General features: G+C 30.9%; 2 protein-coding genes across 2 annotated transcripts; both read right to left on the bottom strand.

Moving 5' to 3' along the window:
* Positions 1 to 947: 947 nt before the first annotated feature.
* Positions 948 to 3,408, bottom strand: LOC108916053 (elongation of very long chain fatty acids protein 6). The gene has a single exon (XM_018722245.2). It carries the CDS (start codon positions 3,239 to 3,241, stop codon positions 2,378 to 2,380), a length of 864 nt encoding a protein of 287 aa, XP_018577761.1. The 5' UTR covers positions 3,242 to 3,408; the 3' UTR covers positions 948 to 2,377.
* Positions 3,409 to 9,629: 6,221 nt separating this feature from the next.
* LOC108915852 lies at positions 9,630 to 25,384 on the bottom strand. Its single transcript, XM_018721998.1, has 7 exons — positions 25,246 to 25,384; positions 24,948 to 25,183; positions 22,368 to 22,866; positions 17,462 to 17,802; positions 16,498 to 17,351; positions 10,444 to 10,496; positions 9,630 to 10,388 (listed from the first exon to the last, which is right to left on the bottom strand). The coding sequence occupies exons 1-7, from the start codon at positions 25,312 to 25,314 to the stop codon at positions 10,314 to 10,316; spliced, it is 2,127 nt and encodes a 708-aa protein (XP_018577514.1). The 5' UTR covers positions 25,315 to 25,384; the 3' UTR covers positions 9,630 to 10,313.
* Between the last annotated feature and the right edge of the window lie 1,356 nt (positions 25,385 to 26,740).

Raw genomic sequence — 26,740 nt, 5'->3', positions numbered from 1 at the left:
ACATTAATTTTTGGAGCAGACATTTGTATATATAATTTTTTTACTTTCACTTTGTGCATCACTATCTTAGTTGTATTTGGATATATTTTTTTACAGAAAATTTTAACTGTTCACGTTGAATAACCGTTAAATAATACACTTTCCAAGAAACACCTGCCAAACTGTAACGCAATCTAGAAGACACCTATTAATTCTATTACGTAATAAGCTATCAAAGTAATAGACATTGCATCAGGGCTTCGTTCCTCCCATTAATTATTTTTTCTAAATTTTAGAGACGCGTGATAATGGAAGCAAACTTATTTACATATTAGGTATAAAATACGAATGATGCCATATATATTTATTCATGGTTTCATGGATAATACATGTATGTTCTTCACGTATTTAATTTCTGGTACCTGTTTACAAATTTGTATTTTCTTAATCGCTTATTCGGCCAAAATAAATTTGCAGTTCCTTTAGAAAATAAATTTTTATATGCTATTTTAATCATTTCCTGGACTTTAATATAAATCATTTTCATCGGACATTTAATATGTGAAATAGAGAAATCATTAAGATAATGCCTTTGAAATTAAAGTACCAAATACATATTAATAAGAAAAAAATGCGCAACTTTTCTCCGAGCTTTTCTCTAATACCTCTAAAGGTCTATATGTAGTCTATGCTGTGGTCTGTGTGCGTAATACTTATGATAAGATTACATTAAAATTTATTTATTTAGTATCATGCCTATATTTTAGTGTGTTGTAATTTTTATATCAGTAATTTGAAAATATTTAACATATTTTTTAATGAATTGTTATTTGTTATTCCATTAAATATTAGATGTAAAGATAACTCTTTGGCTTTCTTATACAAAAAAAATTGATTAAATACTAAGTAAAATGATATTATACCCATAAGTTTTAAATTTTTAAAAACAATATAGCTAATTAAAACAATGAGTTAAGTTTTATTTTTATTTAATTTCAGTAACCAATAAATTCACAATTCAATTTTCAAGAAACAGGTACCTTTACAATATGTATATAATTATAAAAACAAACCGTAATTACCATAATCAGCAGTATATTTGTTTACAATTCACTGTTCTCAAATTATTGAGAATGTTTCTACTTGCAGTTTAATAATATTTTATAAAATTAATGATAACTATATATAAATGTGTATCAATAAATAAAAACATGACATAATTTAAATTAGCTCTATTTGTATAACAAGTTATTAAAAATAATAAACTTTTATATATAAAAAATAATTTAAACTTGTACAAATGTGATTTCATAAGCATTTTTGCCATTATATCTTTACTCACCGTTTGGATATAATACTTTTAATTATTTTAAAAAAATTATAAAATTTCTTATTGAGTGAATAAGTATATATCATTCTATCGTCAACAAAAAACTTAATGTAACATATAAACTAATGACTAGTTTTACTGATAGAAAACCGCTTCATCTTATATTTGACATCACAAAACAAACTATAAGCATGTTGCTTTCTAAAAATTATTTTTTTGGTTGGTATTTTTCTACTGGCAATAAAGTAAATATACTGCCAAAGGTGGTGTAATATATTGATAAAATTTATCTACAATTTGGAAAGCACATAAATTACTGTTACGATGAACATAATTTAGATCGCTTGGAATAATCAATAGGTATTGTCAGAAAATATTTGTAATACCTATGCAGTTAGTCAACGTAAAAGTAGAAAATTTATTTCTGTATTTGCTACTATTTATGTATCCGTTAAAAGAAAATGGCATAAAAGCCTTAAATATAAAAAATGCCCAATTGCCAATAATACCAATTATTTAATAATTTTTACAAAAAAATATATATAATCAGGATTCTAAGCAACAGAATGTGGATAACGTAACTGACATACATTAGTGTATTTGAAATTTCTGAAGTTTTGTTTAGTCTCATATCTCAAAATTGGTCTTGCTGATTACAAAGGTAGTAATACAACATGTAGATAACAGGTAATAGATTTGGTAATACCTGACATTTAAATAGCAAATACCTACTTAAACAGTAGATGAATAATAGATTATTAAATTTGCAGCAGTTACTTTGAAAAAACAGACTGAACCGAATTTAATTTTAATAAAATTTTGACGACTCTATTAAGTAATAAAATTTTTACATTGGCATTGTTTTGTGACATCGTTTGGAATAATATCTCTACCCACATTGGGAAAACATTATTTTCCAACCAAACCCAAATAATTAAGTTGAACTTTTAAGTTTCATTTTACAAAATATGGAAGTAAAAATGGTGAGGTAATTCCTCCACACAAACACCAAATTTAGCAAAAATAACACTTTTTTCGGAATGTCTCTTAAACATCTAATGTAAAAAATTAGTGAACTTTAGATTTCAACAAGGGATAGTCTGCAGTAACAGGTGGGCTTCTCGTTTTGGATCTCCTCTCCCCAGACATGTAGGCCTTGTAGAAGAATCTAGCGAACAATACAAAGTAGCTAAAGTACATGGCAATAGACAACTTTATGTTGAACGGAGTTATGTGGCACTCTGCCTGGTTTTGTAAAAGTTGTCTCGCCCATAAGTTTACAGCACAGCCAATGATCATTTGTAACAACTGTAAAGAAGTTATAAGCATAGCGATCTGCCTAGGGGGGTTATATCTCATAGCCCTTAAAGCGTAATACGAATACATCACAGAATGGACGCAATAGTTCATAACGATGAACCATCTGGCACTAGCTGTATATTCGGTGTAGCTGAACCAAGAGTACAACAAAACGGTGATGTGGTGGTACCAGTGGAGGAAGATCAGGGGTTGTTTCCTAAGCACTATAAAAATGGTATCACCCAATTCTGGAAGTTTACTCAATACAAACATCCACGTCCAGAAACCAGAAACTTTGTCCTGTTCAATGAAAGAAGGAATACATACTGAGTGGTACAGTCCGTGGTGGGTAAGAGTGTGCAGAAACTCGGGTACCGTTCTACATGCCCCCATTATACTAAACGTGGCTAACAGTGTGTTCCACAAAACTAGCACACCCCTGAGCTCGAATTTAGGTCGGCCCTGCATAAGGTACTGACCGCCAAAGATGAGCACCATGTAAATACCAACATAGTAGAATCCTAAGGTCCAATTGTCCTGCATCCACGTGCGGGTCTCTTGGTGAATGAAATCAGACTCGAAATTGAAAATGTACGAATAGTTTGGCAGCGTTACTTGTGTGTATTCCTTCATGGTGCACTCTCACTTTACGGGCGAAGATTTCAGAAGCGACCGGCACCTTGGCACTTTCCGGAATATTAGGAACCGTAAATTTCTGTTAGCCGTTTTTATAACTAAATACCCGATACCCAGCCGGACTGACACCGCACCACACCGTCGTACGCCCTATCTAACTGCCATTTGCGCGCCTGCGTCCTTCTTCGACGTTTACAGTGTTTGTAGGAAATAGGAATACCCGCTCATGCTCATCATTCTATGCTCTTTTCGCCTATAACCATGGGCTATGTGCGTTTCAGTCCCACACACAGACAGAGAAATGATGAAATGAAATAATCCCACTAATTAAGAAGGCTAGTACATACAATCCACACCAGACGAACGGATATTTAAAAAAGCTCTGGAATGATTCGATTAGATCATATTCAACGATGTTTGGCTTTTATGAAATAATAGCTATTTTTGAATTATATTTACGCGGAAAACAAAACAGAATAAAATATAGCGCGAAAATTAAAATATGTATAGGGGGTATTGTTATAAATAGATGCCAGATCTGTAAAGATTATCTATGAAAGAATTTCAATTATTATTCAGTTATCTACAACATAAATATCACAGTTAAAACACATTATTATTTTACTTATACTTAAAAAAAAATGATTAACTATACCTACTTTCATTACATTTTTTAAAATGTAGTCACCTCAGAAGAACTTGAAATTTTTCATTTATTCATAATTATATGTTTATTTTTAACTACATTTTACTACTGTAATGGAAATCGATAGATACCTAATATCCTGTTAAAATGAGGATTGTTTTGTTTACTATACAAGTACATATTAGCACATTTCCTTCCACCACGTTTCACAATTGGCAGCTGATTTATTTCCTGTTTATGATTTGTATACCAAGGAATCCCAACAAATTAAGAAATTTTGCCTTGATTTGAAATCAGCGCAGCTTATTGGTTGAATTTAAAGTTCCGCCATAAATTTTCAAGTTCAACCAAACAGCTGCTCTGGTAAATCTGACAATCATGGACAAAAGAATTCGTCTTTGGTTACCATCTGCTAGATGGCACTTTAAATAGTGTCGCGGTCAGAAACCTTTTGATTTGTACAGGGTGGGACAAATTCGAAACTTCTAGGTTTTCTGCGTTTCCCTAAAAATTTACAGAAAAGTCACGAACTCGATTTTCGAGAAATGCTGAGTGGCGAAAACGGCATCTCGATATCTTGATTCATTTAAGAAATATAAAGCGATTTTTAATGTTGGTGGTTTTCTACAGAGCCTTCAGAACCACATCACTAGTAATTATATTTCACTTATGTTGGTAATTAAATTCTATTCAACCAATCAGCGATCACATTATCCCGACCGGGGGTGTCATGGTTCATTAACGAATCATTAACAATAGTGACGTCAAGATTTAGGGATTTTTCATTACCAGTGCCAGCACTGCAATGTTGGTTGCAGAGCTGGCTGGGCGGTCACGTGGCTTGTAAATATTTATGACTATTTTTTAATATATTATATTTGACTTTTGTAGATTTTTTTAAAAGTTTTTCATATAGTGTGTGTGGTGTTGCGTAAAATGACATTTACATTAAAATTTTTTCCATAGAACAACCATAAAAAATTATTATTATTTTTTAATCACCCGTTTAGTAACAAAATTAGCTGTACACATAATAATTTTTAGTGTAGTGACAGTGACAAAAATTGTTTGTAGAAATATGTAAGTAATACAGTTGAAAGAAAATTTTACACAGATTTAGAGTAATGAAAAATAATGTTCTGTTTAAAAAAAATATGTTATAAAATAATATTGCATTCCTCAGTGGATTTTACGCAAAAAACTGTGCAAAAATAATTTCCTGTATGTATAAAAACATTATAGAAGACATCACAGAAAATGACTAAATTAGGAAAAACGCCCTGTATCTATTAAATGAATCAGATATCGCTGTGGTTTTTGCCTCAAAAATCGAGATCACATCTAAACATTTTTTTTGCTATTTTGGGAAATAGGAGTTATCCCCCAAAAGTGTCAAATTTGGGCCACCCCATATACAGGGTGTTCCATCTAAGAGGGATTCTTTTGTAAAAAAATGGTTTTAATAAAAATTGTCTGGAATCATGTAGGCCATGTAAAGAAAATATTTTTAGCTTTACTGGGTGTTCAGTTCAGCGTGAGCGCTACATAACTTTGTTATTTTAAATGGACACCCTGTATATTATTGCATTTTATAATTCCTTGGTTAATATTAGGTAAAGTTTATTAAATGTACATGGTGTTTAAAACTTACCATTTTTCGAAATAATCAGTTGATTTTGAAAAAAATCACGATTTTAGCTCTCTAAATGAGACTAGATAGTGTCTAAACCGTAAGAGTTAGAAATCTGCAGTTTTCACAGTTCGGCTTGGCATAAATTACTCTATCTTGTCATCTGTGAGCAAAACGTGTACGTTATTCAGACTCGGAAATACTACTACTTTTTCGGACTTTAGAAAAGAACCTGATTTTTCTGGAAAACTGTTCGAGATAAGTATGGACAACCTTATAACAGTTGAAAGGGCATTCAATTTTGCATTCACTCACGACAATTAATATGGGCCATTCCATTTGAAAAAAAAAGTTTTTCAACTCATAAGATTATTAAAAGTAGGTCTCGGTATTTCCGAGTTTGAATAACGTACAAGTTTTGCTCACAGCTGACAAGATGCCAAAACGAACTGTGAAAACTGCAGGTTTCTAAATTCTAACTCTTACGGTTTAAATTCTATCTAGCCTCATTTAGAGAGTTAAAATCGTAATTTTTTTCAAAATCAACTGATTATCTCGAAAACGGTAAGTTTTAAACACCATGTACATTTAATAAACTCTACCTAATATTAACCAAGGAATTCAAAAACGCAATATTTCCATTTAAAATAACAAATGTAGCGCCCACGCGAAATGGAACACTGATAACTTAATTTAGAGCAAAATTGAATAAACATTTTAAAAATGAGTTGTTGAATTGTCCTTCGATTTTATTTGCTGACGTATTATCCTTTCTAGGAAAATTAAATACGACTTATTTTTTCAAATAATTGCATTATTTATATATTTTTAATATTCATAATTAGTATTGTACTGCAGTAAACAGTGTCTGTGTTATTAATTGACTTTTATAAGAGTTCATAAAGGAAGCAAAAACTATTTTTTTTTTCATATACATAAATTTCATGTCAGTAAAAAAAATTTGCTGCAATAGAAATAAAAAAATATCTGTACTGGTGAATTTTGACCCTCATGTCATTAAGATTAATTTTTTGTTAATTTAAAAAGAAAACATAATTAAAGCAATAATTATGGTTATTAAAAAGTAATTACGTTACTAATATAAGCAAGCAGAAAATAGTGTAAAATCATAATGGTTGGGCCACATTTAAACGAAAGTTTACATTTCCTTAAAAAATTTATTTTCAGAGACAAGAATTGAAATACAACAATAAAATAAATAAGACATTTGTTAAAAGACTAAAAAACAAGACTTATTTAAGACATAAGATATCAGGTAGCAAAAATATGGCATAACCCAAAATATCTTTCAAATCTTTGAATAGTGTATATTGTTATATTAGGATTAAAAGTGTTAATTTTGTGGCGAGCAAATTTTGCAAGATTGCGAGACAAAAAAGACACTTTTAATCTGAATAAAGCGTGCTATTTTTTCTCCAATTTGTGCTTTGACTTAACACTTTTAATCTAAGGATTAAAAGTGTCAACTTTAGCTCCTATGATTAAAAGTGAATACTTTTGTTGCTAAGATACCATTTTTTTTCTCAGTAAGGAAAACATCAACCTTAGAGACTTCCGACAATAAAAAAATGTCATAGTTTTGTAACGGTTGGCGAAAAATAATTTTTTTTACTCTCTAGCCAACTGCAGTTTGTCTAATGAATTATTGTCCCCTATGTCCAACAATAGAAATGTCCAGAAATGATTAATGAATAGGATTAACTAAAAAAAATACTAGTATAGGTCGATTCCATCTCAAATCATGCAGAGGTCCATGTGGACCTGTCACCAAGCTACTCCAGTTCTAGGTCAGAAATAAGAGGACCCCTCAAATTTTTTTTGGAGGTTCTTAGTACCAATACCTTCAAATCTATCTTTATGAAATTTGCGGTTTTTGCTTTTTATCGCATAAAACTTAAAAAAAAAAACTACAATTCACAGGAGTCAAGGGACCCGGCGGAGACGTTCAAACCCCTGTTGGAATCCATATACCAAGCAGGCCGCGGTCAGGGTTGCCAGGTCTACTGATTTTTCAGTAGATCTACTGATTTGAACTTTGATCTACTGATCTACTGAAAACTCTGTAATGATAAAACCATTTACATAGATAAAAAATCTTCCTGAGTTGTAGAAGAAAAATCAACATCATTATTATACGACTAAACTCGCCATGCATAAATTTCCGAACGCATTATTTAAATGCATAGCTCTATAAATTTCGAACGTGCCCGATTTTATAGTAATATAATATAGTAATTATATTTGTCACTAATCGAGTAATCACTCGAGATACGAAATATTGGTCATTTTCATCCCAGACTACTTGCAGTATATAGCAGCATTTAGGTGCGCAGTCGCAGGGTAATAATCACTCGGGTGGTGGGAGTAAACATCTTGAGATATCTCGAGTGATCTCAACAATCGAGTACCAATCAATTTTTTACTCGAGACCTTCCATATCTAATTTTCAGGTTAGATGAGATGTCAGTGTCAATGTGAGAGTCAGATGTAGAATAATTTTGTATATTCAATTTAATTAAATATGAGGTTTTATTTTGTTATAACTAGTTCGTTTTAGAATACAGTATAATCTCACTAATCCGGCACCATTAAAAACCTAAGAGTGCCGGAGTATTGGAAAATTCGGATTAATGGAAAATGTATGTAAACAGTATTATATTAAAAAATGTTACTTTTAATTGTTTATTAACAAAGAGATTGGTACCTACATAGATACATACATATTACAGTTGTATATGCAAATATATGTATATTGTAATGTTTTTATGTTTCTGTAAAATAATCTTTGAACTAAACTATTACTGTATAAACTGTATTCTTCAAGGATAGTAGATAAACGCGGAAAAAATGACGCCGGATTACTGGACGTGCCGGTGTAGTGAAGTGTCGGATTATAGAGATTCTACTGTATGTTTTTATTAAATCAATATGTTTTGTTTTGTTATGTATTTTGTACTGTGAAATTGCTTTTTCACCGCAGCACTTAGGCCTTATTAGGCCCCTTGTAGAGTCCCCTTCATTACTCGAGTACTTTTCTTCAAACCATCCTATTACTACACGGGTGGCTTGATGCCAAAGTCTCGTACAATTTTTTTTTTTAATGTATGATGGCATGGTCTTGAGTTACAGAGATTTGTTGTTCTATTCTCATTACCATTTTATCGGGGACCACACGCTGGCGGAAGGTGTTGAGCGACCAAGGTCTCTTGTAGGCTGCCACAGCCGCGTCCCCGAGCCTGTCTTAGGTCACCCATCCAAGTTCCAGCCTGCGTCCGTGATGCTTACCTCGGCCGATCGAACTCCATCGGCCAAGACACCCGGCTAGGAGGTCTCCGTTATGTATTTTATTTGTACCTGTTTTGTTTGTTTTCTTTATTTCTAAGATAAACATCTTTTTCAGCAATATAGGTGGTTTTATTTAGTCAAATATCCCGTTATCCAATTATTTTTCTATAATTTGCATGGTATTTTAATTTAAATTTTGAATCTCGCGTCGGAGTTAGGTTAGAGTATTACAGATGTTTCCGTTGTCAAAAAGTCAAAGTTTTTAAAAGAGTTTTCTGTGGTTTCTAAAATTATTTTATCATGTTTATAAATTCAAAGCTATTTTTTTAATTTGTCTACCAACTACGAAAATATAGTTTAATAACCAATCGAGGTGTCTTTTCGCCTAGTGCTACTATAATATAAAATAAGTCTACCGATTTCTACTGAATCTTTTAATGCATCTCTACTGAAGGAAAGAAAATTGAACTGGCAACCCGGCTCACCTAATCATTAACACTCGATCCAAGCAACTTCGCGCTTATTCCGATAATGACTAAGAATTTGATCAGCAGCATTAGCATTATTCGATCCATGTGACCTAGTTTTACCAAAAGAAATTCAAGTCATAATTGAATAGAAATGAATGTTTTATTTTATTCACGTTATTGTAGTTTTTTTTATTTTTAAGTTTTATGCGATAAAAAGCAAAAACTGCAAATTTCAGAAAGATAGATTTGAAAGTATTGGTATTAAGAATCTCCAAAAAAAATTTGAGTGCAAAAAATATGACCTTCTTGAGAAAAACAAATTTTTTTCGAAGATGCACTTTTTTGAAAAAATGCATTTTCTGTCGAACAATGCATTTATTTACATTTTTTTGAAAAGGTAGACTTGAAGGGCTCCATTCCCTCTATCAGGTAAAATAAGAATTATTTTATGTTGTCAAGAAATAAAAATAATAAGCAATCAAAATGCAATCGGAACATTTTTTTTAAATTCTTCTTTTCAGCGATGCATTTTCCGAGTACATAATAGACGGAACTATGCGTCTGAGAGGAAAAAGAAAAAATTGTGGTCCTCTTATTTTTGATCTAGAACAATAAAAAAATATTTTGGAGTAGCTCTGCATGATCTAAGATGGAATCGGCCTATAATGATTTTCTGAGGTAATATCTTTGTGTCTTTACAACAAGCTAATCTTGGGGAAACAGCAATAGAAGAAAAATAATATTTTCCTGGATTGTACATGAACCACAACTCTAAACTGTACAACAATAAAAACTAGTGTATCTAGAAAACCAAAATAAACTTGAGTTTACATTTATTTCACTTTAATATTTCATTTCTACATTCAGAAATGAAATTTATTCAATGTAGTACCAGTTTTTAATAATTATTACCTTTAAATTTCAAACAAATTGCCCAGAGGGCCCCAAGACATTTGGATTATCCCTTACTTTTGACTCACCTTGTAGGTACTCCGTTACCCGCCACAAAACAATCAATCACGGCATGGACTTCTTAATTTTCTTCAGTCGTTTCGATCTGGCCTCTATACTGCTCAAAATGTTATTAAAGTTCTGGAAAGAAAAAAGTGCACTGTCACACTTGATAAGCAAGTGGTATTATACTTACGAAATCATCACTATCATCGCTCGAGTCATCTCTATCACCATCATTTTCGTCGTCTGTAAATTATAACAATTATTATCATTCTGATTTTTGCTTTGGGAAACTCAAAATGAAAAAAATCTGCAATTTATTAGCTTTATGGGTCAGTTTTTTCCCACGATCGTGTCCTATTTTCTTAGTAAATTTTTGAGGAAAAAGTAATTCTCTCTAAAATTTCCTTCGTTCTCAAACTACTAAAAATATTAATGTTTTCTAGTGGAAGACGACAGAAATTAATTTGTGAAAAAAAAAATTAAAATAGGGGTTGGTGACTGAGATCTAGAAAAGAGCTGCTCGTATTTATACAGAGTATACAGTGAGCAGCAAAAGTATGGAATATATTTATTTAAAAATCAGATGTTCGTTATTTGAAAAATCGCTCGGACCAGTCGAATTATATTTTTAGTTGCGCATTTTCTGAAGCAATTTTCATTTATACAGGGTAGCCCAAAAGAAAGTTATGAAATCAAGGCCAACTTTTTTAAATGGAGACCCCACTTTTTTGTATTTTTATTCAATTCTCCATGGAATTCTGATCATTTTTTATGTAACATAACCTATAAAGATAGATATCTTTAACCGTTTTCGAGATAATGGCATCTAAATATAAAATAAGGAAAATTTTCAAAAACTACCCTGAGATTTACCCTGCTGGTTTTAAAATAAAACCACGTTTACTTTTCCATCTTAGATTTGTGTGGTTCACAGAAAGTTGCCTCAAATCAGAAAAATCCATAAGAAATAAGTGGTTCGGTGATTTATTTTGATCGTTAGGACGTAATGACTTGAATGTAAAAAATATAAGTGAGGTATTTAGGTATAATTTAATTAAAAACGCATAATTTTATTGTATAAAATATGATTTTGTTAAATGTCACTATTTAAATTACGAGCCAGGTTATTTTGCAAATTTTTAACACCGTTTCATGTTTTTTTTGTAAAGAACAAAAAAATTTTAAAAACTCCAGAAAAACACGCATTGTAGCCGTCGTCAAGCAACTAAATATTAAATAGGTAACGTCAAAGTCAGTTGAAACCTTGTTCACTACTACTATTTTTTATTATTTAGGACAGTGCAATTACTTAACTAGATGGCGCATCTAACAGAAACGCAGCGGATAGAAATTCTAATTTATTTGGGACACGGTGACCAAGCAAGAACACAACAAGAAGTGTGTGATATATTCAATAACAAGTATTCAGATCATCCAATCAATCAAGTGCTTAAATATTTGAAAAACACAAAATGTATTTAGCAGAAAGTACACCAGTTCCCACTGACTTTGACGTTATAGTCCTTACCTATTGAGAGTAATTTTTGAAAATTTTCCATATTCTATATTCAGACGCCATTATCTCAAAAACGGTTAAAGATAGGTATAGGTTATGTTATGTTCCATAAAAAAATGATCAGAATTCCATGGAAAATTGAATAAAAATACAAAAAAGTGGGGTTTTCATTAAAAAAAGTTGACCTTGATTCCATAATTTTTTTTGGGCCACCCTGTATAAATGAAAATTGTTTCAGAAAATGCGCAACTAAAAATATAATTCGACAGGTCTGAGCGATTTTTCAAATAACAAACATCTGATTTTTAAATAAATATATTCCATACTTTTGCTGCTCACTGTATGTATATTTTTTTTCATAATCAACTGGTAGATAAAAGCAGGAATTTTTTCACAAAATTATAATTTTTTGTAGTTATACCTATTTAAATTTGAATTTGATAACTTTCCATTTTGAGAAAAAAAGATGATTCTTGCTTACGAAAAAAAATTTTGACCAGCTGCCTCTGATATTATCTTAACTACATATACAGGGTGTTTTAGTGATCATAAGCCAGGGATTCCAATCACTTGAAATATTTAAAAATATTACTAAGATTATTATTAGAAATCAAGGTTGTAAATATGAACTTTTGTTGCTTTAAAAAAAAAAAAAATTCATTTCATATCATTTAAGTAACTTAAACATATGTACTTATAATCCTCGTAATTACATCAAAAACTACACAACAAATGTTTAATAAAAATTTGGAGATCATAAAATATTACTGCATTTTTCTGTTCCGTTATTGGACTATAGACACACTGTAAATTGAAGAATACCATTTGTATAACTTGATAAGGGATCAATAAAGTACAGACTGGTCCATTTTCGGTGGGATTTCAGGGTATCTCAGAAACTACTAAAGATATGAGAGATCTGACACAACGTTCTCCAGCTCGATTTTTACGGCAAACTCGACTGTCAAATCAGAAATTTGATATCTTCATTTGTTTTTGAGTTACAGGGCGACTCGTTATTGTGACACTTTTGAACATGTCTGTATCTCAGCTTTTAAATAAGGTAGAGTTAAAATGAAAACTGCTCAAGACTAATTCTTTGGCGTAGAATTGAATGTCGGTATTAGATTTTTAGTAGGTCTTAAGATTCCGGAGTTATGACCCAATGTTATATTTTTTTAAATGGAAATAGTAGCTGGTCACGACCTAAAAAATTGGAGATTTTTTTTTGCTTTTCAGCAATCTATACAAATGCTATAGTTATTTTTACAAACACAGGAGATACAGGGTGTTTTATATATTAAATTACCAGCTTTATTTTTACAAATTTTCACAATTACCCCTTTAGTGAACGATGACGCATCTAATTTTTTTACTAGAAAACTATCGGTTTTATCAAAAAATTACAAGAGGTAAAAAAGTTGCGCAATAAATCAGTCTTCCCAATAAATATTTTTAAATAAATAATTTGCTTCATATAAAAAATTTCTAATAAAATATTGCAATGGGGTTCTGTTTCACTCCATTATAAAATACGCCAATGATCGAAAAAATATTGAAAAGTTGTCTTTATTATATAGTAGGATGCCCATACCAAGTTTCGTGTCTCTAGCATTCCTCATGTTAAAGAAAAAAATTAAAATGTGAATTTCAATCCTCTCCTTTAAGAGGGTATATCGCCTCAGGGGTGCAACTTTCATATAAGGTATTTTTACTTCAATCCTTATATTTTTGGCTCTACATTCACTGGTACCATTTTTTCTACTTCATTTAAAAACACCCTGTATATAAAATTTGAAATAAGAAATATTATTGAAAGGTTTGTGAACAAAATATTCTTTGTTGTTTTTCTGTTCTTTTTACAAAAGCCACAAAACTCTCAGAAAATCAGATTCAATAGCACTACACGTAAACCTCACATGTTGACAGAATTAAATGTGTTTCAAATGTACTGTAAAATTAGTAAAAAGCTGAGATAATTTAAATCAAAAACTGTGAAATTTAAATAAAAATCAGCAAATTTCGCTTGCGTCCATGAGAACCTGCCTTGTAGTCCAAGCATTCTGTCACGGCCTAATGTTAAATTTGCAGAAATTATTACCAGGACAAAAAAAATATGACCGTATAGGAAATTAAATTTTAAATTCAGTTTCTTGTGCTATAAACTCGATCGAAAATGGCGAACATGGTTAAAAAAAAAGTTGCAAAAAACGGTATTTCTAAAGTAACTAAAAAATATAGCATCTATTGAAAAATTTTAAATAAGAAAGTTGTAGGTTTTAATAAGATCTACCGACTGATTTTTTGTATCGATTGCTTTGTTACTTTTCGAGATATATCGAAAAAAACTGTTAAAAATCTTCTCTTTTCTCTTCTTCTATAACTCATTTACATTTAGGTTCCCATACTTACTATTTACTGCAAGCATAGCCTGCGGCAAGCCAAAAAAGTACATTTTTGAAATATTTGAAAATATTAATTATTTTTCGATATATCAATTTTTTGAAAAAAGGCGCTCTCGAAAATTGACTAGATCTTCTCAGCGGATAGCCCTACAGTAACGATTTTTGGTTTATTTTCTTCGTAAAGAGTTATATTATCATGCTGTTAAAAAATGTTGACGATTTTATTAATTTTAAGGATCAAAAAATGACTGAAAGACTGAAGAAGATGCTTTTTTGTTTTTTTCGAAAAAACTATTTCAATTTTTATTTTATGAAAATGACTTTTAAAGAAAGAAACTGCTGACATTTTTTCACGATTTAAAAAAAATCTGTTTTTCTACGACCTTCTGGAGCCAAGATAATTTTTTATTTCAAAAAATTAAAAATAAAATTAACATTTTACAGTGATGCGCTTGATGGAGTAATGTTAAATACTTAGGTATATTTTCAAAAAAAAAGGATATGCTTAATTGATTTTTAGTATTAGTAATTGAGTAATAAACTGAAGCGTGCAAGCGTCAGTTGGACTGGGCGGAGAAGTAGGGGGAAGAGGTGCGCTGATGACGTGCAGTCTAAATGGCTCGCTCTTACAAAATCTTTGATATCTCGGCTTCTGGACCATGTTTTTAAAATTCTTTTGTACTCTATCTGAGGTAGCTTGACGAGATAAACACGAATATTATAGTCATTTTTGCCTTAGCAGCAAAATAGTCCCTAACAAGCGGATTCATGAAAGAGGCGTAAGGCGTTAGTCGAACTAAGGAATTTTGCGCCCGTGTAAACCTATTCACAAAAAAATGCGCTATCCTTGCACTAATAGTGACGCCAAAATTTAGACCCACATACATAACATGCATAAAAATTATGCAACTTAAGTTGCAGTTTATTAAGTTTATTGCATTTTATTTTTTTTATAAGTAATCCCAGTGCTTAATAATAATTTAATTATAAGACAAGATTTTTATGCATGTTATGTAGGTTTAAATTTTGGCGTAACTATTAGTGCAAGGATAGCGCATTTTTTTGCGGATAGGTTTACACGGGCGCAAAATTCCTTAGTCCGACTAACGCCTTACTCCTCTTTCATGAATCCAGTTGTAAATGTTTAGTTTTTGTTTAATTCACGTTTTTGTCATTTTAATAATTATATAAAAGTATTACAGTATTTTTCGTGTAATACCTTAATTTCTTTGCTTCATTCAAATAAAAAAATTATCTCGGCTCCAGAAGGTCGAAGAAAAACATTTTTTTTTAAATTCGTGAAAAAATGTCAGCAGTTTCTTTCTTTAAAAGTCATTTTCATAAAATAAAAATTGAAATAGTTATTTGAAAAAAACACCCAAAAAAAACTTTTTCAGTCATTTTTGATCCTTAAAATTAAAAAAATCGTCAACATTTTTTAAGAGCATGATAATATAACTCCTTACGAAGAAAATAAACCGAAAATCGTTATCCGCTATCCGCTGAGAAGATCTAGCCAATTTTCGAGAGCTCCTTTTTTTTCAAAAAATAGATATATCTCGAAAAATAATTAATATTTTTAAATTTTTCAAAAATGTACTTTTTTGATTTGCCATGGGCTATGCTTGCAGTAAATAGCAAGTATGGGAACGTAAATGTAAATGAGTTATAGAAGAGAAAAGAAAAGATTTTTAACGGTTTTTTCGATATATCTCGAAAAGTAACAAAGCAATCGATACTTACAAAAAATCAATCGATAGATCTTTGTAAAACCTACAACTTTCTCATTTAAAATTTTTCAATCCGTGCTATATATTTTTAGTTATTTTAGAAAAACCGATTTTTGAAACTTTGCGATTTTTTTTAATCATGTTGGCCATTTTGGATCGTGTTTAAAGAACAAGAAACTCAATTTAAAATTTAATTTCCTATACGGTCATATTTTTTTTGACCAGGTAAGCATTTCTCTATTTCTTGGACTATTGTGTATGTTAAAAAATCTGTTTTCAAATTTTATCGGGAAATTTAAATTCCACGAAAAAATTTTCGTATTTGTAAAAAATTTGAAAATTTGAAAATTTGGAAATTTTAGAGGAATTCCCTGAAACTAAAAAAATTCCAAATTCAATTTCAAATTTCATGCAAAATTCCAGTACATCACAACACTATCGAGACACAATCGTGAGATCCTGTCTGCATATGCCTCAAAAAAATTACGAACAAAAGTGACTTCAAAATTAAATTTATTTTACAAATGTAAAAACTGACCTTTATTTTTTTCTTTAAGGAAAGTAAATACCCACGACTATAATTGAATACTTACCTTTATCAATAGGTTCACTTTTTATCATCAAGACTCCTTCTACATTTTCAATTGGCACCCGTTTGTCATTACCCATAGCAAAGTCAAGTCCCAGAACAGGCTGCTCCTGGGGTAAATTCTTAGGCACTGGCAAAGGTTCCTTTTTAACCTCTGCCGGTACACTGTCCCTGCTTAAAGGTTTCGGATGTAACGATCTTAAAGAGTGGTACGTGCTTCCTCTGGGAGCCCTGTCAGGTTCCTTTTTGATCTTGTCCGGCGGTATGATTGAACAATCACTATTACTTTCGTTGTCGTTCATTGTCCTCCCTGTAACACTAACACTGTCTGCTTGCTTAGGACTCGAGGGCTTCGCCTGTTTGGCTCTATCTACGACCGTTAAATCGCTACCCTCCTCTCCCAGGGAACTCGACATGGAGAGTTCCTCGCAGTATTTTTCCTTCTTTATTTCTGGAATGGTTTTAGGCCTGTGCATGGAGAATGCTAAATCCAAGTCTCCTGGAACGAAAGGGGAACTATATTGTCTGGGACTTGGCGGTTTTCTATCCTCTTCCTCGTAATCCGAGTCGTCCAAAGGTTCTTGCTTCACGGAACTCAAGTCTACACTCTTGTCCGTGTCCGTTTCCCACTGTGACACGTCCACCATCTCCCAGGGAGCCAGGGTGGAGTTAGTGCAACTTTCAGTTTCAATGTCAGACGATTGGTTGTGATTGTTGGCGTAGTTATGACCGACAACGTTATGGTCACTGATCGAATTCACGAGAGAACTGTTCTCGTTTTCACAACCTTCGCTCCTCTGTGGCAACTGGGGTTTTGGTTCGCCGGGCATTCCTACGGTGCCGTTCAGCCTTCGAAACCTTAAGAGAAGAAATATATCAGCCATTAAATTAGGAAAGACTGGGAAAACAATATTTCAGGCTAATTTCAGGACACATTGCACAACAGGACGGGCAGTATATTGACTTACCTTACTATTAAACTTTTCGAGTACATTTGTGTCGCGTGAGTCTTTTGGAATGCCTCGATTGAGTCATCCACATTTTTGAAAGATACAAAAGCGTATCTTGTGTATTTCATCTTCTTGGCGTACCCTATATCTATCCTTTTCTGTTTGGGGTAGGTGTTGACCATGTCGTCTTTAGTGACTTCCTGAGCTAGGTTGCCAACGTACAAGGTTAAGGGGTCAATGTCTTCCGGCCCTATGTTGATTTCATCTTCACGGTCTTTCTTGAACTCCGCGGTCAAGTATCCATGGCCAAAGGTGATTTTATTCAGTTCCTTGATAACTACTTCTGGATCTGCAGATTCCTGAATAAATATATGCAATTAGCTCATATCCACATACCGGGTGTCCCATTTTAGTTTTGATACACGTAAATATCTCGTCAGGCAAGCCACCAATTGAAAAATGGCCTAAAGTAAAAGTTGTTCAGTTCACTGGGGGAAACCAGTTGCTTACCTGACCTTGACCTTACCTTGAAGGTCAACTTCGGAATTTTAAATGGGACCCCGTATTTTTAACCTTGGAAATTCAGCAGGAAATTTTTCATCCGGATGTGATCACAACTTTGGTGGCTTCTCTGACGTGTATCAATTAAAATGGGACACCCGGTATAATAAATTATATAGCTAATTAAGTATACTACTTTTAGACCGAGATATTCACACTTTCCAGGTAGATTGAAAAAAATTAAAGTCCGCAAGGACATCTATCACTATATCAGTTTTTTCAAATGTCAAATTCTAATAACAGTAATTAAGAATACTGAAAAAAATACAAATATTTCCTTCATCAAATTATTAAGGACTTTATTAAAAGAGTTCATATTTAGGTACTCTTATTATAATATTGCCTGTAACATTAATAAATTGTACTCTAATTAAAAATTTGGAAGGAGTTCAAGTGAAAAATAAAAATTGAAGAAAAGGAAAACAATTTCGATTTTTTTCAATAATTTCAATACAAAGTAAACAAGAGCTATTAGGAGTTGGCAAATAAATAATAATTTTTAAAAAAATATATCGTTTTTCATTTTAGCCAATTAAACTAAAACCATTTTCTTCAAAATAAAAAATTTACCAGTATAATTATTAACAAAAATAATTATCATATACAGGGTAGGCCATTAATGTGAGAAAGTAAAATAACTCCCTGTTACTCATATTACAGAAAAAAGTTTATATAAAATTTGTACAGAATCAAGAAACCTAAACTACAAAATTAATTTGAAATACACAGGGCGATGAGTAAAAACAGGACACGCCAAAGATTGGAACACCCTGTATATTTTTAAACATACAGATTTCCAAGAAAATTCTATATATGCTAATATAAACAGTTTATCATTTTAGTGTGGGGTTGTCAAGTTATGTAGAAAATTCTTCAAATTTTGGAAAAACATGATCTCGAAGTTGTATTAACTTTCAGCTACTAACACTTGGAACAAAATAATTAGACAGAGTTATAGCCAAATGTTGGACAAAGGCTCCTATATTAGCTAATATCGATATTTTATACAGGGAATTTTTTATAATACGTCCATTTTTAGAAAGTTTAAACTTGATTTTCTAAAAATTTTTCAAACGGAACACCCTGTATTTTATTGTTCTATTTTATTCACACATCGGTCCACTTCAACTTTTATTAAGTTTAAATTTTATTAAAAATAATAAAAATCATTCTTTTTAAAATTTGGCTGTTTTGTAGTCCAACTGAAAAAATTCTTGAATCGTCTCGATTTTGTACCTTTTTCACTGTTGTAGTTAATTCGCCTTTTTAAGCAATATTATTCAGAAATTTCTTTTTTCAAAAATATATACTTTATTATTAGCTCTTGTATTTGTTCTTTTTTGAAATGATGATAATTCTAATAAATTTAAAAATTTTTATCAAAATACTACCAAATAGTTAAACAATGTTCTTCAATACCAAAAATCTAAGTATACAAAAGATATCTAATCTCATCATGACAAGACAAGATTCTTAACTGGGTATTAGGTGGACCAAAATATATTTTTTTCGTGTCTTTTGTGAAAATATGTTAGTTTATCATCTTTTAAGTCCCCTCAAAAAATCAGCTCAAAAAAAATTTTTTTAGAGGTCGCTCAAGATTTTTAAAAATTTCCAAAATCGTCAAAAATTGATTTTTTAAAAAAATTTTTTCTCATTATTTTATCATTTTCTAGGTTGAAAAAAATCTTGATTTTGAAAATTTCAAATCGATATTTTAATTTCTAAAGGTCACTCATAATTATTTTAACTTTCAAAGTAGTGTACTTAAAATGTTTTCGAGAGACCTCTAAAATAATTTTTTTTATTGAATTTGATGAACAAATTAATAGAAATAAATCATGACTCAAAAATTTCTCGGGGCAAAATTCTTTTGTTCATCAAATTCAATAAAAAAAATTATTAGTTCGCTGATTTTTATTTTTAGGTCACTCGAAAGCATTTTAGGTTTTCTTTGAAAACTTTTCTTTTCTTTTTTATTTTCTTCATTTACTTTGAAAGTTAAAATAATTATGAGTGACCCTTAGAAATTAAAATATCGATTTGAAATTTTCAGAATTGAGATTTTTTTCAACCTAGAAAATGGTAAAATATCGAGAAAAAAATAATAAAAAAAAATCAATTTTTAACGATTTTGGAAATTTTTAAAAATCTTGTGATTTTTAAAAAAATTTTTTGAGTTGATTTTTTGAGGGGGCTCTTAAAACATGATAAACTAATATATTTTCACATGAGACGAAAAAAATATTCGTTTTTTTTTGGGTATATTGGTGGTATATTTCAATGCTAAGTGAGGCATATAGCCCATAGAATAGTTGTTTCCTGCAATATCATTGGTTAAAAATCTTGTCTATCAGGTCATTATCTTTTGCACACCCAGATTTTTTATATTAAATAATGTTCGACTTCATTTGACAGAATTTTTGGGAGAATTTTTGAATTTATTTGAATTAGTTTAATATATTTAAAATAATGTAAACATTTTTGAGTAAGTAAATTTTTACATATGCCATATTGGAATATATTTAAAAATATATAAATGTTACTGTAATGCCAAACAAATTGCAATGCACTTAAAGGAAGGTTCAAGAATTTTTTTAATTAGACTGCAAATAACGCTCTGAAAATTTGAGAAATTGCCTGACATATTATTGATATTTCCAGATCTATGAAATTCCCAGACTGGTTATACACTCTAATGTTGTAAAATTGCTGGAGTTGATTTTTGGAGAATTTTTATAAAACACAAATGAAAACAAAATTAATCAATGGAAGAGTAAGTATATACGAGAAAGACCTATACTCCGCGGTCGAAATTATAAAGAGTGACTAAGACATAATATAAAAACACTATTACCATAATGCGTATAAAATATAAAATGATTTTTATATGGTTCAATATTATTTATCTTTGTGCCGCTCGCTACGCACATCGATAGAATCTATAATCGTCTAGAGACCGAGTTACACTGAACGTCGATCTATATTCTATCTCTGTCTTTTGCACTTGGTAGGGAATAGGGAAATGCTTATTTAGTGGGTGTAAACGGATTTGATTTAACCTGTCCTGAGAAACGTCATAGCATAAGTGTAGACGAGGGGTCTAATTCCATGGCTATAATAAATTTATAAATTAAAAAAACACCATTGGGACGTTTTAAAATGCTGTAATAATTAAAATGGATCAAAGTGCCTGTTATAGCAAACCGTAAAAAATATTAGATGTTATGTTTTATTATCTTTTTTCATTATTTTCTATATCTTGTTGCCTTTTACGCAGACACGCCAATGGATTTTCGTTCCCGGCACGCTTCATCCCTCTTACTAGTCCAAAAGTTAGCGATGAATCACTCTCTATAATTTCAACCGTGGAGTATAAGAATTTATATTCTACATGATGTAATGTTAATTTTGTTCAAATTACATTACATCATGCTACTCTTGAACATTCAGTAAACAATTTTAATATGTTAAATATTCTCAATATTTCTAGAAAAATCTACTTAGCGCTCTATATTTTTCGCTTCTTCGGGTAGTCATTTTTATTAGCAAGAAAATAACAGATGCAAGCTCAGAATGATGGAAGAAGAAGGACTGTCATATGCTGCTGAAATCGCTGATTGATTGGTAAGCATTCTATAATTTCTAGTTTTCGGAAAAAAATTTTTTCAAACTCGTTTTTCACGAAACGACATTTTTTTTTAATTTTTTTATTCAAAATTAGTGAAAAAAAAAAATGGTGAAAATCGATACATTTTTTTCAAATACGTGTCAAAACTTTAATTTTCACAATTTTTACCCACAATGAGGTTCATATTTTTAGAAAACATGTAAATAATGCAGCAAAATAACCATTTTGCTTTCAGATCTAAATTGCGACTTCCACATTTTCCGTGAACAACAAACTTAGACGACGACGACTTTTGGTGGACAACAGCCTATAACTTCGGCATTTTCAACACAAAAAATTTGTAAATGTAGTTCAAAATATTAATAAAATAATGTCTAAGTTTGATCAAATTCTAATCAACTGATCCCACTCAAAATAAATTAATTAAAAATGCCTCAAATTCAGCCTTCTAATGTGGTTTCTCCCCTTAAGGCAAATTTAATATAGCATAAGTGCTACGATTATTACTCGTTACTGCCGCTGCCGTCAAAGAACAGTGATAAAGGAAGAAAACAGTTACACCAACCACAATGTCACTTGCGTAATGCAAAAGTTGATAAAATTTGGAAAAACTTTCTCTTTGTGTTTCTAAAGAGAAAGTTCACAAGCAATGGTTTTTTCATGCAGACCTTTGCAAATGTTCAAATATTTTGCCTTTGCCACATTATAACTAGTAAATACAGCTCTATCTACCTTTAAAGTCACAAAACAAAATCTGGGTGTAGACGGCTGCTGAAAATGGACATTGTCGATCGACGAATGGAACTTAGACACGATATCCCTATTCAGCTCCAAATCGGGAAATTTTATAATCAGCGATTGGCTTCTATGTCTTTTATTATATTCTTTCTCGACCATCAGGGCTCTTTTAGCATCCATGACTGACCAGTCCTTCCTCTGTGGGATATTTTGCGATAGAGGTTTCTTCTTCTTCTTGTTTGATTTCTTCAAATTATCCGATTCGGAGTCAAGTTTACGTTTGTTGTAAAAGTTTCTGGCATAATTCGGGGAACCGGTTATGTTATATAATCCAGAAGTGTTGGAGTACTGCCCTGGTGTAGACCCGTACTGACCCTGTGGAGAGCTGTATTGGCCCGAGGAGTACTGCCCTGGTGGGGAAGAGTATTGTCCAGAAGATAAAGCATATTGTCCTGGTGAGCTATTGTATGCTCCAGAAGAGGTATTGTTATATCTGTAACATGGATATTGTAAATTTTTTGACGTCATTAAAAATATGTGAGAAGATATATTACATTTATTTTACCTTTGCAATTTACACGTTTTTTAACTTAAAGTTTTTTTGATAAATTCATATAAAATCCGATACAGCTACTTTCACAATGATATTATTAACGTGCTACTGGTAAAATACAAAGCAGTATAATCTATACGAATGTGTTGTAAATTGTTCAGATTAGCACAAGCCGTTTGAATACATACGTCAGAGTTAGATAACTTCAAAATTATGCTGATGATGAAATCATCAATTGATAGTTCTTGTAATAGCAAATTATTCAGTAGTAACCAGGCAGCATATCCTATAAAGTGGTTACGAATATATTGCAGGTAATAAATAAAGTACTTTTTTTTCAAAATTTTCAATTGATTTATTATTTTGTCAATAATTTAGAAATATTAAACTACATATTAAGAAGAAAAGTTCAAATAATTAACTGTATATTAATAATGTTAACTGTTAACTTTAACTTTTATTTGTTGCATTTTTTTTAATTTGGAACTTTTGATTGTGTGTATTAATTTGTATACTTATGTAGTATTGTATATTGTTATTGTAATTTTTATAAAAGATTTTGTTTAAGCCTGGTTTTAAATGATACATTTTTTTGCAAAATTTGTGTACATATTTAATGCAAGAAATATTTTCTTGATACTTTAACTCATAATCAGGCGTAAGTTTTACTATGAGTATTAACATAAAAATATCAGAAAAATATCTCACAATAAAAGTGTACACAAATTTTGTATAAAAAATATTGTTATGTAAAGCAGCCCTCAGTCACAAATTTACAGAGGTACCTCTTTTGATATATTCTAATCATATGAAATAATCGGGTAAAATATGTGGCATTGAAATTTTATTGCTTTCTTCTATGCCGTTTCGATGCTACTGTTCTAATAGATAACTGCAAACCCATTATGATCCCATATAAGCAAGAAATTGTAGTCTTCTATAGTTGATGTCATGTTAAACATACAAACATTTTTATAAAATTTATGTACTGAAGCCACGAAATTGCATTTTTATGGACGAATCTGGTTTTGTCAAACTGCTGAGGTCTTAAACATGTTTAACTATATTACTTCTGCAACTACTTCACAGATGTAAAGTATTTGAGTCCGTGAATTATTTGCCAACATAAAATAATGTAACATCTAAAAAATAACACCTTTTGCCTGGAAATGTGTTCATAAAACTTCGTTTTATGGAAAATATCGAATAGAAAATATAAGGTGGTGTATTCAACGACACAACAAAAGTAAACACTTTTATAGTCAAATTATGTATGTTTTACAAAGATTAATTATTTTATGAAAGTTTAACAAAAACATTAATAAAACTTTGATAAGAGTAATCATATAAAATAAGAGTAATCATATAAAATAATTGTTTCAAATATTCACCATTTAATTTGTAGGATAACTGAAAAACTGAATTGTGAGCAGTTTATATGAATATGACAAATAGATTACTACCACTTTACTGCAGTTGAAATATATTTATAAGTTACAGCCTAATAAACAAATTTTTTAATATACACTATCATTTCCAGTAAATTTTTCATATATTTCCCATTTTAGTTGTAAATTTAAATTCTATGGCGTTAATTGCACATGGTCAATAATTGGGAAGTTTATTTTATACCCAATTTCAATCATTTAGTTCTATAATATATAAATAATATACAAATAACAATAAACATTACAAGCAGTAGGTCATTTTTTATTTCTAATTTGATAAAAATGTGAAAATATAATGCTATACTTATATGTAGATAATAGTTGTATGTAGATCAAAAATTATTTCTATATTAGGTACCTTATTGCAAGTGCTCAATAATATATAAAAATGATTTCATTGCATACTTACGTAGAGAAAGGAAATATTTCAACAGCAATATCAAAATAATTTTCGGTCTGGGAATGGCTTTATTTACTGGTAGTTATAGATTAATATTTGAACAGGAGAAGACATCTATACGTTTAAACAAAAACATTTCAATTACCAAATTTTTGCAAGACAAATTAATTTACCTTCTGGTCCGATAACTCCCTTGTGTATTAGAACTGTTGTAATATGTTTGAGATCTCTGTTCTATGTTTGGCGTGCTTACAGCTGGATGTGATGAGGGCGTACGAGGATTTGAAGGTGGTGGTGGAGGCGGTGGCGGTCCCGGAGGTAATGGAGGTGCAGCAGAGTTTCTGTTATCCTGTGCACCCCTAGCATTTTGACTGGGATGAGCTGACCAGTTATAATTCCAAGAATTATTCTAAAATAACATTGTAATTCTAAACATAAGTACATCCATTTCAGGACACTGGAAGTACCTACCAAATTATAATTCGGTGGGGGCTGAGTGAAGTAAAACGGAGTTACATAATTGTTACTACTCATTGTCATTAACACAATGTGCCTTGTTGATTACATTATTACTCTTTGTTGACAACATCTGCCATTTTTTGACTGACGTTACACGACCTTGAACCATTAATAATTATTCACCCTAAATTATCGACTGAGAAACAGATTTAGTACGTACAGTTGGCAGCCCTGTAGCAGAATTGAAAATTTGAATAGTCTCCCTGATTTGAATCATCATTTTGCTGAATTGGTTAGATGGTTAGTTATTTGAATAGCAAGAAACTACATGTATATATTGATATTTTCATTTCGTTGAGTTGCGTTTTCGTAAATGGTCATGCATATATGTACAAACAGTTGATACTTTAAAAGCGTTACAGTTAGTAATGTTTCCAAAAATACTAAATCGAATTTGATATAGGTTTAACTTTTGACTGTATTTGTACATAGTTGTTAATGGAATGTTCATTATAAACGCAAAAAAAGAAACGCAAAAAAAGAAAAGTGGTGTGTTCCAAAGACTACATAATGTACAGGTAACCTTATGTATTTTTACTAAAATCTGGGGGGAAGGTTTAGCAATTTTGAGCATCAAAATGCATATAAATATATTTCCTGCAGTAATTTTCAGTTGGTTTCTACAATTATATCTAATGATGATTCCTTCCAAAGTGAGATTTTCCGTATTTTCTGTATTTATGGACGGTTTATTGTTCACGATTTATAAGAAATGGAGGAACAGATTAGGTACTTTTCTTTTTTGTACGCCTGTGTTATTGTATCCAATTCTGTTTGTGTTTTAATTGAATTTTTTAATTAAAGTACAATAAGAATAGTGATGAGGGGTATTCTTCATTTGCAGATTTAGTTCTGTATACACTGGTAATTTATAGTTCTGTTTTTCATATACAGATTTACTGTACATTGGATTATACTCAATGTAGTTAGATACTTGACATATTAATTAAACATTGTCAAAGTGGACAAAATTCTGACTGTTTTAAATAATAATTATAATGTACTATATGCCTTGCTTGGAGGCATATAGTACATTATAACCGAATAGATAAATGATCAGATTTCCCTTTTCATTTTTTTGTCAATATTTTTTTTTTAATAAAAAATATTAGATGGAGTGGAAATGGCAAGCAAATGTTTTGGAAATTAGGTACGTATTTGATCTATAGAAATATTTAATACCACCAATTTTTTTTATTAGCCCAATAAGTACTAAAAATGTGCTGTATATAGCCCAGCTAATGTCCTGAGGACATCAACAGTAAAGCCTACGTTGTCCTCATTTGATCCACTGATAACCTGATAATAGCCCGGCTGATGTCTTGAGGACATACATAGTAAATCCTAGGACGTCCTCATTTGATCATTGATAACCTGATAATCTCCTGCAGATAGCCAGGCGGATGTCCTCAGGACGTTACGAGCAAATCCCGGGACGTTCCATTTG

Source organism: Anoplophora glabripennis, unplaced genomic scaffold (assembly GCF_000390285.2).
Source record: "Anoplophora glabripennis isolate ALB-LARVAE unplaced genomic scaffold, Agla_2.0 scaffold36, whole genome shotgun sequence".
Taxonomy (NCBI): domain Eukaryota; kingdom Metazoa; phylum Arthropoda; class Insecta; order Coleoptera; family Cerambycidae; genus Anoplophora; species Anoplophora glabripennis.
Note: the sequence above shows the minus strand (reverse complement) of the source record. Positions and strands in the feature narration are given on the sequence as shown.

Coding starts and splice junctions, on each gene's coding strand:
- LOC108916053 (XM_018722245.2), bottom strand. CDS start 3,241: ATGAAGGAATACACACAAGTAACGCTGCCAAACTATTCGTACATTTTC.
- LOC108915852 (XM_018721998.1), bottom strand. CDS start 25,314: ATGACAATGAGTAGTAACAATTATGTAACTCCGTTTTACTTCACTCAG. Junction 25,184..25,245: donor CCCCACCGAATTATAATTTG/GTAGGTACTTCC, acceptor ATGTTATTTTAG/AATAATTCTTGGAATTATAA. Junction 10,497..16,497: donor AAGTGAACCTATTGATAAAG/GTAAGTATTCAA, acceptor TATAATTTACAG/ACGACGAAAATGATGGTGAT.